The sequence below is a fragment of the Manis pentadactyla genome, chromosome 14 (genome assembly GCF_030020395.1).
Source record: "Manis pentadactyla isolate mManPen7 chromosome 14, mManPen7.hap1, whole genome shotgun sequence".
NCBI classification, from domain to species: Eukaryota; Metazoa; Chordata; class Mammalia; order Pholidota; family Manidae; genus Manis; species Manis pentadactyla.
The window spans coordinates 6,176,358-6,190,612 of record NC_080032.1 but is presented as its reverse complement, the minus strand read 5'-3'; the positions used below and the strand labels follow the sequence as shown (position 1 = coordinate 6,190,612).

Sequence of the window (14,255 nt, the reverse complement as noted above, 5' to 3'; positions counted from 1 at the left end):
GCTTCCTTTGATATGGTTCCTTTTACCAAAACTGTCCACATTTACTGAGAGCCTGTACTGGTCAAGGTCCTCTGCCAGAAGTCCCGGAGGACACAGAGATGAATGGCACAGGCCCTGCTCCTGAGCTGACAGCCTTTGGGGAGGCTTCTCAGGAGGCCCAGTGGGACTGTGGGGGCTTCTCATGTCTTCTTTCCTATTGTGCATTGGGCTCACAGAGGACCCACAGGTAATCTGGTTTGGGGCACATCCCACTTCCTCCTTCCCAGTCCTCTCCTCTTCATTTTCACTATTACCCAAGTCCCCACACCTGCCTCCTGAACCAGCGGTCCTGATGGACTCCAGCGTGGTCAGGTTCTCAGCCTGCCTCTGCTTTTGCTTGCCCTTCTTTGCCTGATGTGTCTCTCCTCTCTCTGGGCCGCTCTGAGAGTCCTGGCGGAGCACAGGGTCCTCACGCTGCTTTCTCTTCGGGTTTGCAGATTGGAGCCTCTCTCTTTGCCAGTAACATTGGAAGCGGCCACTTTGTGGGGCTGGCGGGGACAGGAGCAGCTGCAGGCATCGCCACTGGGGGCTTTGAATGGAACGTGAGTAACACTGGAGGCACCGTGCCCTGGAGCTGGAAGAAGCTTCAGCAGTCAGCCAGTTCAACTAGGCTCAGAAACACTCGGTGTTTGGGAGCCTCTCAAGGCCCCCCTGGGACGCAGACAGGCCAGGGGCTTAGCTTCAGGAGCCCCGGGGTCCTGCAGCCCTTCCACCAGAGTAGCATGAAAACCACTGGGATGATGGCAACAGTGTTCTTTCCTTGTCTTAAAAAGCCAAGCTTTCCTCTACCCTTTTGGCCATATTGGAGGTTTGGAAATGCTTACCACCAGATTTCCATTATTATCATTATTTAAAAGGTATTTTACTCCTTGTAAATCAGAAAAGAGCCAAAAGGAGCTGTGATGTCAGTGGGTGGCTCCCTGGGGTCCCCTCAGCTGTTGCCTAGCTGCCATTCCCGTAGGCTAGTCAGGCAGCAAAGGCCTCCTCTGGTCTGTGATGCCGCCTAAGGAGTTGTCCTCAGAGCCCAGAGAGAACGTGGGGGGGTTGTTGTTCTGCAGCAGCTGCGGGGCCTGCAGGCAGCAGGATGGGCCCAGGTTCCTCCTGGTTTGACTTCACATCTTTTCTGGTTTCAGGCCCTGGTTCTGGTGGTCGTCCTGGGCTGGGTGTTTGTCCCCATTTACATTAAGGCTGGGGTAAGTATCTGCTCTGTTAGTCCATATCTTGCTGACGGCACATGTGTATGTGAGCTTGGTCTTCCTGGAAGACGGAGGAGACTTTCTAGGATAAACGGCAGAGAAAGAGCATGCCTTGGCTTTCCTTCCCCGGTTACAAAGTTCCTGACTGCCCTCAGGGGCCCTAAACAGATCCCCTCGGCATGACTGGTCCCCCAAGGAAGCCCTCCTAGGAAGCCTCACTCTGCTCAGAGCCCTGTGCACCATCGTGTCCCCTCGTGCTGTGTATGCTTGCCAGGCACTCCCACGCCTTTGCTCGTGATACGTAACTGCTTCTGCCCCTGAAAGGGAAGCAGCACGAGAAAAAGAACGATTCCCCTTCATTTACATATGTCGGTAGCTCTTGTTTGCTGAGCAAGCAGCCTGTCCTCAACTATCAAATGCACGTTCAATCTATTGACTAAGTCATCTCTGACATTTTACATAAGACAGCTTTGGTATCACCTGCTCAATGACATGTAATGAGCACCTACTGTGTGTAGTCTCTACGTTAGGAGCTGGAAGCAATATGGAAGGAACACAGGGCTGATTCTGCATCTTCTGGAGGCTCTTGGACTTTTGGTGACACATGTCTGGTGCTAGGAGACGGCAGGCTCAGGGCTGAGGGACTGAGACAGAAGCGTCGTTGGAATTTGCAGAAAGGAACTGGGAGAATGATTGAGCAGGCCTGCAGATACAGTCCTTGGCAAGGCCCGTGTGCAGAGCAGGGTGACAGTCCAGCCCGGTCACCTTGTTTGGTGCACTGAAAAACGCCACATTGTTACAGTGTCTTGTTCACAGGAGGTGCTTTGTATCGCAATCTCTCTCTCTATCCCCTCCTCCTCCAGGGCAAGGATCCGCCTCTTGGTTGAATGCAGTCGTGAGCTTATCAAAAAAGTATTTACTGGTTGCTTTCTGTGTCCTGGGATAATACCCAGCTACCTCTGCAGTGGTAGGACACGTGGGACCGAGATGTGCAAACGGCTGGAGAACGGGGCCATCTGGTCACCTTGCAGACTCATCTGACTGTCGGTGGTCACCCCTTGATCACATGTCCAACGCCAGGGCAGATGCCAGTGCTCTGCTTGCTGTGGGCCTCTGGTCACTCTGGCTCGTGATGACCTGTCCTATCCCGTGCAGGTGGTGACAGTGACCTCCCTTGTATCCCGTGCAGGTGGTGACAATGCCAGAATACCTGAGGAAGCGCTTTGGAGGCAAGCGGATCCAGATCTACCTCTCCATTCTGTCCCTGTTGCTCTACATTTTCACCAAGATCTCAGTGAGTCCACTGCCCTGGGGACTGGGCACTGGCTGCTCAGAACCCGCCCACGCTCGCTCCTTAGCCCGTGCCGGCCCACCAAGGTCAGCACTGTTTGTTTCTATTAACTTGGCTCGTTAGGCCTTCCTACTCCTTGCTCTTCACACATGGAACTCCTTATCCTCCACTGTGGGGAAAGTTGCAAATGTAAATGGGTTCAGTGAATACTGCTCTTCATAGAAGGGTAGGAGAGAGTAAGGATGTCTAAGGACAAAGTTAGAGAAAGCCATGAGGCTTTGTGCCCTATCAGCGTCGGAATCTGGCTCCAGGGAACATTTCTGATGTACTAAGCATGGGCAGTCAGTGACGACTCCTGAAGGGACCTCAGAGATTTTCCGTCTTCTTTCGTTGTTAGGGAAATGAAAACCCTGCGGATGCAAAGTACTTGCTCAGGGTCCTGAACCAGGAGTAGAACCCAGACCCAAGGTCTGAATGAAAGACATAGAAAACAGTGGGAACAGAACACCAAAAGGTTTGGACTCAGTGTCAGGGACCCTACTTGTCATCCTAGTTTTGCTGCTGTTGCACTCCACAGAGTCCCTTCCCCAGCCAGGACCTGAGTGTCCCCATCTATGAAATAGCCTGGGACACAGGACAAGGTCATCTATCCCATTCCTCCATCTCCCCCAAGGGCAGGGCTCAGTTCTGAGAACACAGACGTCGGGACTGGAGACCTGGACTCTACCCATCTGGTTCACTGCACAGGCTTGTTGCATTTGTCCGGAATCAGCTCCCTGGGCCTTCAGTCACTAACCCTCCAGGGAATTTTTCCTCTCTCTCAACCCAGCCCCTGGGGCTGCTCCCTCTTGCATTTAGCCTGGAGCTTCAGGGCCCAGTTAGCAGAGCTGACATTTCTTAGGGACTGACTGGCCACTGGGGTGTGTCTGAGAGCGGCACAGAGCTCCTAGCTGACCCCCTGGAGCAGGCCTTATACTCCTTCACTTCACTTTTCCTCCCTTGAAAGTGTGCAGGTCAGCTCCTTTAGATGTTATAATAAAAAAAGTCAAATGCCCATGAAGCCAATGAAGTTCTGAGCTGTCCCCACGACAGCTCAAAAGATAAGAGGAAGAGAAAGTTTGCTTTTAGGTTTTGCCTGGCATGTTTTTATCCCCGAGGTAGTTGTCAGTCTGATAAAGGTTAAAGCAACAGTGAAAAAAAGGAAGAAAAAAGGACACTGTGAATGATAAGGAATTACAGAAAGGAAACAGGACCTTGGTAAGAAAACTGGAGAACGGGGCCATCTGGCCACCTTGCAGACCTCTCTGCTCACTGAGGGTGAACCCATGGCCATACCTCTGAGGCCAGGGTGGATGCCACAAGTGCACTTTCTGAGACCACCTAGGAGAGTAATGGGAGGAAGTATGGGGTGGACAGGGCTCCTGGTCGGCCGCACATCTCACCAGCAGGAGACCTGGGGCGAAAGGCATATTGCTTTGCTTCTCTGGAGCTTAGATTCATCGTGGATAAGATGGGGATAACAATACCTGCCTTGCCTACCTCTCTGGGTGGTGAGTGAGGGTAAAATGGACTTACTGGAAAACATGAAGTGTGATTGGGATGCAGGACATGATGATGAACACGGGAGAAGCTCCCTGGGTCGCTTCAGCACCCTCACCTCGCTAGAGAAGAAGTGTATATATATATATATATATGCTTATCGAATACATGATTTGCAAATATTTTCTCACATTCCATAGATTGTCTTTTCACTTTCTTGGGAGTTTCCTTTGATGCACAAAAGCTTTGAATCTTGATGAAGTCCAATTGGTCTGCTTTTTCTTTTGTTGCCCATGCTTTGGTGTCATTTCTAAGAATCCATTGCCAAATCCAAGGGCAGAGGAGTGGCATTTTCTGAGACCACATAGGGAGTGGCGTCCAGCTATTTCTCAGTTGCAAAATGTTCTCTACTCTATGTAAGTGGTTATCTCATTGGCTATGGGCAGTTTTCCTCCTTTTTCTTGTCCTTCCCCATCGAGCACCAAAGGTAATATTGGTCCAGTGTCAGCATCTTGCAAAGCATCTGTCCTGGTTGCAATCTGAGTTAGGTTAGATCTGAACTGAGTCTTCTGCTCTAGCTGAAAAAAGTAGCTGCTAGTGCTTTTAGTCTCATTATTTAAAGCTGAGACAACAATAATATCGAATAACATTTACAGGTTTTTTTTTTCCGACAAATTTCAAACATGCACAGGCAGAGAGAGAATAGTGTAATGAGTACTCGTCACTCAGCTCTGACGATCATTAACATCTTGGTTCATCTGTCCCCTTCTACTGTATTTTTTTTCAGCAGTATTTTAAATTTAATCCCAGATGTCATGTCATTTCACTAAATTCTTCAGAATGCATCTTTGACTTTTAAAAAACTTAATCATTGTGCTATTGTCACACAACAAAATATATAGTAATATATTAATTTAAGTAGTTTAACACTGGATCCATATCCAGATTATCCTGCTTATCTCAAAAATGTCTTATTGTAGCTTATTTGTTTCAACCAGGATCCAAATGGAGTCTACACATTGCATTTGATTATGCTTTCTTGAAAGGAAATCTATCTGTGACTCCTACCAAAAAAAAAAATATATATATATATCTCTGACTATTTATTCATATAATTCTTCAGCCCACCACAATTATTTTTCCCTTCTGTTACCACCTTCCAGTCCTGGCCAACAGGCACATACACTTTTGTTTTGATTGGGTTGTTTTTCTTTGGTGGTGTTGAGTTGAAAGAGTTCTTTATATATTCTGGATACGTGACCCTTATGAGATACAGGATTTGCAAATATTTTCTCCCATGTACGTTGTCTCTTCACTTTCTTGTTAGTGTCCTTTGATACACAAAAATTTTAAATCTTGATGAAATTCAATTTATCAGTTTTACTTTTGCTGTTGATGCTTTTGGTGTAATTCCTAAGAATCCACTGCCAAATCTAAGGTCATGAAGGTTGATTCCTGTGTTTTCTTAAGAGTTTTATAGTTTCAGCTCTTACATTTAAGTCTTTGATCCATTGTGTACTTTTTGATGTGATGGAAGCAGGGGTCCAGCTTCGTCCTTTTGCGTGTGGGCAGCAGTTCTCCCAGCACCGGTCACTGATGAGACTACCACCCCCCACTGAATGGCTTTACACACACCCTTTTTTGCACAATTCAGTGACAACACGCTCTCACTTGGCTAGGGCAGATAGGCTTGCCTTGGGCTTGGGACAGGTGCTCAGGATTATTTTTCCCTCCCTGCCCAGCTTCCTGACTCAAACCGCCACTGTCCTGACTGGTGCCTTTGGGCCGCTTTCCCACCAATGTGTTGATTCCACCTCCTTCACTTTCTCCTCCCTCCTTCAGGGTTAGTTTTTCGTTACAAGATGAAAACCCCGGACTTTTCAGTCCTATTTCGTTAGAGACGGGTGTGCAGAGCCTGGACTGGGACGGGCTAGGAGGGGTGGAAAGTCAGGCTTCCTGAGGGAGGGCAGGGCAGATGTAAGAGGAGAACTAGCTGGAGGTTGGGAAGGGAACCACCCCGTGGGTCAGCTGGCGGGTGGCGCTTGTCTAATGAGCACGTAGAGAAGGGTGCTGGGATTCCCCTTCTCGGAAGCAAGGCTTCTCCAAGTCCACAGTTCAGGGGTGGAAGTCTGTTGACGGCAGTTGCCATGGAAGGGGCACTCTTTGCCCTGGGACCTGGTGTAGGGGAGTCGTATACATAAGTTCAGTGCTCAGGCTCTTTCCCTGCCTTCCCAACCAGCTCACCTGTTGTTCAGGTTACTGATTAAGCCTTCTTGGGCTTGGGAGCCTCCAGGAAGCTGAGGGGCAGGCTCCCTCTGCTCAGGTCCTGACGGAGCCCCTGCCCCAGCAGTCAGCTTTTCCTGACTTTTGCTGAATGGTACTTGGCTTAGGCTGTACCCTCTTTGTGTGGTTTCTGGGGCTCCTTCCTGGAGGCCTCGCTCAATGTCCTACCTGCTGAACCTGTTGCTCAGAGCCAGCGATTCCTGGAATAATGCATGAGACGGATAGTAGCTGCCCTTTGTTTAGTACCAGTCTCTTTACTTAGTCTCCCTAGGGGCTTCTCTTAATCCATCTCCAGCTCTCATGAAAGTACTGCACAGGTAGGGATTTTTTTACTTTATTTCCCACTTCATGGGGGAGAAAACTGAGTCTCAGAGAAGCTACATAATTTGTCCCAAATCACACAGCTAGTGTGTGGCAAAGCCAGAATGGGAACACAGGTCTCTGCTGCTAAAGGCTGTGTTCTCCTCAGACGTCTGCTCTGCCCTTGGATGGGCTGAAGGCACAGGACGGCGGAATGGGATACATCATCTGGTCCTGTGCCCAGGCTCTCATTTCACAGATGGGGAAACCGAGGTCCAGATTGGAGAAGGGACTTCGTGGGTTTAAACAGCAGCAGAACTAGGTTATGAAACAGGGCCCCTGACACTGAATCCAGGCCGTTTGCATCACATCCCCACCACCTTCTAAATCTCTCATTTCTCCAGTGTAGGTTGAACTTCAAGGCCATGGGAAGATAAATACAATAGTCACTTAAATGTCCTTACAACATAAATGAACCTCTGAGAGTAGGATTTGAGAGGACTGGAGGAGATAACATCATGTAGACACTGGGTGTGTGAAGGATCTGAAGGTGGACGTCTAGGTAGAACGGAGGGAAAGCGACGGGTCAGCTAAGGCTTTGTCTTTATGAATCGGACTGCCTTCAGGTTCGCCGTGAGTCACAGAGCATGAAATCACTGGATGAATCACACTGATGTTGGCTGAACCTGCGAGGAGCTCACAGTAAGATACACATGAGTTCAGGGTTCATGGACGAAAGAAAAGAATTGTTAGTTAGCAAAGTGAGGTAGCCAGGTATTTACATTGCACATAAAGATTAATCAATTTTGTTGTGTATGTGGAGAGGCATGAATAGTTTGTGATGGGTTTGACGAGAGGAAGAGTTGCTTTGTGAGACCCGTGTTCAGGCAGCTGCCAGGAAGGCTTGGGGAGGATGTAGGGACCTAGCAGGTGTGTAATGATGGGAGCGAAAACGTGAAATGCACTTCAGGTGCAGGGCCCAGGTGGGACACAGGCTGCTGGGCGGTGGTAACATAGAGGCTTGAGTATGGTTACATCTTGTGGCCAGATAGTACTTTTGGGCTCTGAGACCGAGACTTGATTTTTCCTCCATGCACTCCTCTGAATTTTATTGGCTTTTCTTGGCCCCCCTTCCCAGCACCCTGCCTTCTCGGGTTCTGAGAAACACTCTGCTCTGTAAAAATTCCTGGCACCACACATCTTAGTCAAGTGTGCACAATCCCTTGAGATGACCTCAGATTTTATGAATTACATGTGATGGCCCTGTGCCCCTGGTTATATTTCCAGGGGCCGTTATCACAGATCATGACTACAATAAACTTACAGCAAGTCCCCTGTCCATTTTGGGTCCTTGGATGAAAATAAGAGCTTTGGGTTTTGCTTAAGGTTTGAATGCCCATCACCTGGGCAATTCACTTTCACAAAAGAAAAGAGAAATTTGAGCCATGGGGCTCTGCATCTCAGATGTCATTATCAGGAGGGATTTATTGGGTGCTCAGATACAACCTGACCTGGAATGGGCAGTGGACACACATATGAAAACGCACATCAGAGCTTAAAGCATCAGAGCTGAGATGAAGTAACCCACTCAAGGCTCAGAGCGGCAGTTACTCTAGGAGGTTTTCCAGCTGTGTCTGTCATTTTATTGTTCCCCATAAGTCCTGTGGATAGTGTTCAGCCAAACTTTCTGAGTGATGGGAACAAGGTCTTGGGCTAAATCCAACTTCCTGTCTGTTGTTGAAGTTTTGTTGGACCTAGCCATGCACGTGCCGTGCCCATTTGTTGATGTGTTGTCTATAGCTGCTCTCATGCTTTAACTGCAGAGATAAGTGCATTGGACAGAGACTGGATGGCCTGCAAAACCTAAAAAATGTTCATTATCTGGTCTTTTACTGAAAAAGTTTGCTGCTGACCCCTGGTCTAGAGGACCATACTTTTCTATTTCACTTCAAATTGGTTTTGCTTAGCAGCATTGGGGAAATTTGCTTCTTTTCTTCCTTCCTTTTTTGTTTCATTGAAGTATCATTGATATACAATCTTATATTGGTTTCAAATATATAAGACAGTGGTTCAACAGTTCCCAATATCGTTAAATCCTTACCCCGTCTAGTAAGGTTTACTAGTGTGGTTACTATCTGTCAACATAGGAAGATTTTACAGAATCATTGACTGTATTCTCTATGCTGTACTACTATCCAGGTGAACAACTTATATCACGATGGAGAAATTTTATGCCCCTTCATCCCCTCACCCACCACTCCAACCGCTCCCCCATGGTAGGCTTTCTTTAAAAAGTCACTTCTTTGTGTCTATGAGTCTACTGCTGTTTTGTTCATTCTATTTTGCTTTGTTTTTATACGTCACAAACAAGTGAAATCATATAGTATTTGTCTTTCTCCACCTGATTCCTTTCTTTTTGTTTTTTTTTTTTAACTTTGTTAAGGGCTTAGAATAGTTTAGAGAAAGAACAGTTTGGGATGAGCAGTTAAACAAACGGCCTCAGGATTATAGGAGAGTTTCTTTATATCAATTCTTGTGGTCTATTCTCTATCCAGTCCCCTACCTTTATGAATAAAAAAGTAATGAAATGCTTCAAACATACAGAAAAGTACAAAGAATAATATAGTGAATCACACCACTCAGATTCTCTAGATCTAAACAGTTTGTCCTTTTTTAAAAAAAGAAATAAAACATTACAGATATATTGGAAGACTTATTTGTATCCTTCTTGACCCTGTTCCCTTCATTCTTAAAAGGTAAAAGCTGTCTTGAACTTGATATGTATTCTTCTGGTGTGTGTTTTTATATTTTTACCACTTACCTATGTATATTTATATATTCATAAAGAAAATATTGTGTTTTTGAATTTCTGCTCCCTCTACCTTTTAAACTGTAAGAAGAATGTAGCAAAGGCATTTAATGGCATTAATGGAGGGAAAAGCACCTATAATCCTGTAACTAATACAGACATTTTCATATTGTGACCTTGTGCATATTGTGGGCTTTCCTTTACAGAGATGTAGTCAGAATATGCACACCATTTTGTTGTCTTTCTTTCCTGTCTTAGCATCAAACTTACACATTTTCCCATAATTATTATTTGGAAGGTGGTGGAACATAATTGTTGATATATCATTTTCAGCAAGCCATTTAGAAATCCTCTGGTGAACAAAATGCTCTCCACAGTGGTCACTTTTGGGCCCATTTTTACTTTTCAATGAGTAACTTTCTGTGCTGTTTTAAAACCATACACATAAATTCTTTTATTTTAAATGTAAGTAAAAAAAATTTTTTTTGATTAAGAAAGATCTCGATCTTTGCAGAAAATATTCCAGGAAGGAATACCCTTACCTTTCAGAGTTGTGGGAAGGTCACTGGGCTTGGAGACAGAAAACCTGGATTTTAACCTCAGAGCAAGTCATTAATTTTGTTTCTCTCATCTGTAAAGCGGAACTAAGGTGTAATTGTCCCACTACCTTATTTTGAGGATCAAAACAATGCATGTATTTGAAAGCCCTTGGTAAACTATAAAATTCCCTCCATATATAGAGGAAGAAAAACCCGCACTGAAGCAGGATTAAGTTCGGGCACCCAGAAAACCTGCAGTCTGATGCCCAGGCTGACACAAGCTCAGGGATCGTGTCTCCAGACACTCCTGCTGGCTTTCGGGGTCCCAAGTTCAGAAAGAATTCTTCCCCGAAGTTAGGAGTGACTCAAAGGGGGAAGAATTTATCCTAGGTTTCCCCAGTTCATCCGGGAGGCTTTCTTAGGATTCTTTATCTGCCTGGTGAGCTGGAAGTAGAGGATCATAAAAACAAGGTTTCTTTTTGTTAGCCTAATACTTCCGTAAGTCTTCGTAGACTTTGTTTATGACATTATCTTAGGAGCTGCGTGTTACTTTTTTATGACTAAAGGTAGCAAGGCAAATATTAATGGAGTTTCACAGTCTCCTATGGCCTGTTGTCATAAAGCATTACAAATTAACTACTCTGGAAAATCAACCAACCAAGGGCACTTTTAAGGCAATTGAAGTCTTGGAATCTTTTTTATTGCTCATTTAGGTTTATCAGCTAATCCACCAGATCAAAAGTATGTGCACTTAGCAGCATTCCATTGTAATCAATGAATAGGGTCCCTTCACATGAAATAACTTTATGTGGCAATACAGAGAGGTATGGGAAGGGATGGCTTGGTATTATGAATACTCATCACAATTTCAAGTGGCCCAGTATGCAGAGTCAGAAAGGAGTGGCCAGTTCACTCTTAGCAGGGCTGATGTGTAGCTGCGGACTCTTTCTCCTCTTTGCCTTCAGAGGGCAGAGTGGAACAGGTCCAGAACCTGGAAGGGGAATACTTTTCTTGGCTGCAGGACTTTCCAACTTCCAGTCACTGAGAATCACAAGCTCTAGGGGTCAGCTCTCATCTACTTTAAAGGTGAGAACACTGAGATGCGGGGAGGTGAAATGCTTTATCCAAGGTCACGCAAGCCTATAGTGATAACACGGGGTTAAATTCCAGATCCTCTGACCCTGGATGGGTGTCTCTTTCTAAGTCACCATCTCTCTCCCAACCTCCTACCTCTGCCTCTCCTTCTCCACCAGGAAAGATGATGACATTAGGTCCTCTGGGACTAGAGAATCTGCAGGAGAGTTAGGGCACGGTGCTCAGGAGGCCCATCTTGTTGGAGGGGGGTGGGTTGTGCATTAGCACATAACCTTGAAGTTGGTGTAAGACAAGCTGTCTACCAACTAATAGAGGCATGGAGTAGAAGGTTTGGATGGCAGGGGCCTGAGCCACTGGCAGGCCCCGAGGAGCTGCAAGGAGGTGGAGATGGGGAGGATAAGAATAGAGAGCCCCATTTACCTGGGTGACCCTTTACATGCCCTGAAGTATATTAGATTTTATGCAATAAAACTGCTCATGTGTTGCACCTAAGGGAAGTCTAATTTCTTTCACACCTAGAGATATAAAAACCAGAGATGCACCAAGATCCTCTTTTAATGCCGCCCTTCCTGGTAGTGTTTTGGAAATGCCATGAAAATTCACTTTGGGTGACTCCAGTGCTCTCTGTTGGTTTAAATTAGCAACTGCATCATAGAGCCAGGTAAAAGTTCATGGGGCTGAGGCAGGGAGGAGGAAGAGAATCAAGAACATATCTGGTGAATGTGAGGGGGTGAAGAGGGAATGATTCTCCCTAAAGTGACCTGAGAGAACCTAGACAAAACCACGCAGCACGAAGCCTGTCATGCAAGAGGTTCTTGTTGGAGTCAAGAGGACTCTACCCGGGCTGGGAAGGCAGGATGATGATGTTGCTGAAGTTTCTCACCACTCCGGGTCAGGGTGGGGTGTCCCGCTTATGGACTCTCCAGCACTCAGATTTGCTTTTGGGAATAGATCTGATAAAACTTTGCATGCTGAGGTGTGAATAATGGATGATAAATAGAGCAGCAGTCCACAAGTGAGTCGGGAAGAATCTCTAAGGTGTTAATAGTTGTTCCTTGGCACACAGAGTAGTGTAGTTAAATAAGTTTGTGACGGGTCATTTAACATGTTCCCCTCCTGGGGAGTCACAGTTCATGCTGTATGATAAAGGCTTGGAGAAACTGTGTGGTAAAGAAACCACTTTAGTTTTGTTTAATCCAGCAGTTCACAATCTTTTTTGACCATGAAGTCCTTTTTTTTTTTTCTTCATGGAATGTCTATTATCATCTTGAATAAAGCTTGCTGGGAAACTTAGAAATAAATAATGACTGTCATTCACATAGTCATATCCTTATATTTTTATTCTATTGTGGTAAGAACACTTAGCATGCCATCTGTCCTCTTGACAGTTTTTAAGTGTGAAATATGTCACTGTTGTCTGTAGGTACAATGCTGTACAGCACATCTCAGAGCGTATTCATCTTCTTTAACTGAAACTTTATGCCTGTGATTAATGACTTCCATTTCCACCTACCCCCCAGGCCCTGGTAAAACCGCCATTCCCATCTTGATTTCATGAATTTGACTATTTTAGATACCTCATATATGTGGACTGTGTAGTACTTGTCTTTCATATTCTTAACTGGAAATAAAAACATGAACCTCTGTGGGATTATAGCCGATGGGCAAGGGATATGTGGGCCCACACTGAGCCCTGGAAATCACAGGCATCCACACTGCTCAGGAGGGGGTTTCTGTGAACCCCTTCCAAGGTTGCCTCCCTGTCCTTGAAGCTGAAGTGCGCCAGCCAAGCCCTGGGCACACCCTGCCAGCTCGCCCTAATTCCGCCTCTACTCTCCTTCCAGGCAGACATCTTCTCTGGGGCCATATTCATCAACATGGCCTTGGGCCTGGATCTGTACCTGGCCATCTTTCTCTTACTGGCAATCACTGGCCTTTACACAATCACAGGTGAGTCCATACACATGCTTCAGCTCAAGCTCAGCTTGGGGTCAGGCACTTGCAAAAGATAAAAGGAAGTTGGATACAAGGCTTTTCTTCTCTAGGAAAAGAGAGACACTCAAGGAACAGTTTGAAGACGGGGTATTTGCTTAGTCCCAACTCACAGACCCTAACAGGTTATATAGGTGGTGGGTCCCAGAAAACGACAGCATTGGCTGGAATAGTCAGGACAGCTTCTTACAGGAGGTGGAACAGGGTTTGGCTTGGCGGGTGGTGGAGAGAACTTGGTTGAGTTGGGAGAAGCAAGGATGGGGTGCCAGCTGCAGGGATGGGGAGGTCAAGGAAAGGAGTCAGGGATGGGCTGGCAGGGTGAGCCAGCAGATGCGCTTGGCTGGACGGTGGTGGTCCATGGTGCGTGTGTGGGTGAAAAGGCCTGATAGTTAAAATGAGATCAGTGTGCAGGGGCCTCAGAAGCCAGACAGAGGCCTTGGATTTAATGTGACAGGGACTTCTTCTAAAATCTCTTTGTGCCACTGCCCCCCAGGGGCAGATTTTAGAAGAAGTCTCAAGAGGTTACTGGAGAAACTAGTGGCACAAATAATTGGGAGTAACCTTGTGGTGTTACTCTGCCCCAGGTGGGGGCCCAGGTCAGTGATGGAATTTGCTGCTCAGTTGGAGCCCCATAGCTTTGGGGACAAGAAGTTACTTAGATGGTCTGAGAAAAGAGTGCGGACATGCCGGAAGCCCTTTGAAACGTGCCCATCTTATAGAGATGTCAGCCCTTTGCTCTTTCCTGCCTTCGTGGAAGATGCCTCTTACCACAGCCATCTCCTTGGAGCCATCTCCTGGCTTACAGTGGTCACATAAGCTCTTCCTCCTCCAAGAGGGAGAAACCTTCTCCTCACCAAGGCCTTCCCAGCACCTCTGTGAAAAGTGAGCATGTCATGTCAGAACATGCTGGGTAGCCGACTTCTGAAGCAGAAAAAGGACAAGGGAGATGAGGCAGGAAAGGAAGGCAGAGACTGAGGGGTGTGCTCACAAGGTGTGCAGAGAGAGGGGCTCGATGGTGGGGAAAGGAGGCGGGCTGGCTGGTTGCCTTCCTACCTGAGGTCTGATGTATTGTCTCCTTTGTCTGCTTAGGGGGCCTGGCAGCTGTGATTTACACAGACACCCTGCAGACGGTGATCATGTTGGTGGGATCTTTTATCCTGATGGGATTTGGT

General features: G+C 46.5%; 1 protein-coding gene across 1 annotated transcript in view; it reads left to right on the top strand.

Annotated features, from left to right (window-relative positions):
• The window catches only part of SLC5A1 (solute carrier family 5 member 1), a 57,192-nt gene that overhangs the window by 23,929 nt on the left and 19,008 nt on the right, over positions 1-14,255 (top strand). The window contains exons 3-7 of the mRNA XM_057491375.1: positions 477-581; positions 1,173-1,232; positions 2,425-2,529; positions 12,936-13,041; positions 14,173-14,253. Of these exons, the coding sequence (XP_057347358.1) occupies positions 477-581; positions 1,173-1,232; positions 2,425-2,529; positions 12,936-13,041; positions 14,173-14,253 (457 nt within the window). The remainder of the gene's footprint in view (positions 1-476; positions 582-1,172; positions 1,233-2,424; positions 2,530-12,935; positions 13,042-14,172; positions 14,254-14,255) is intronic.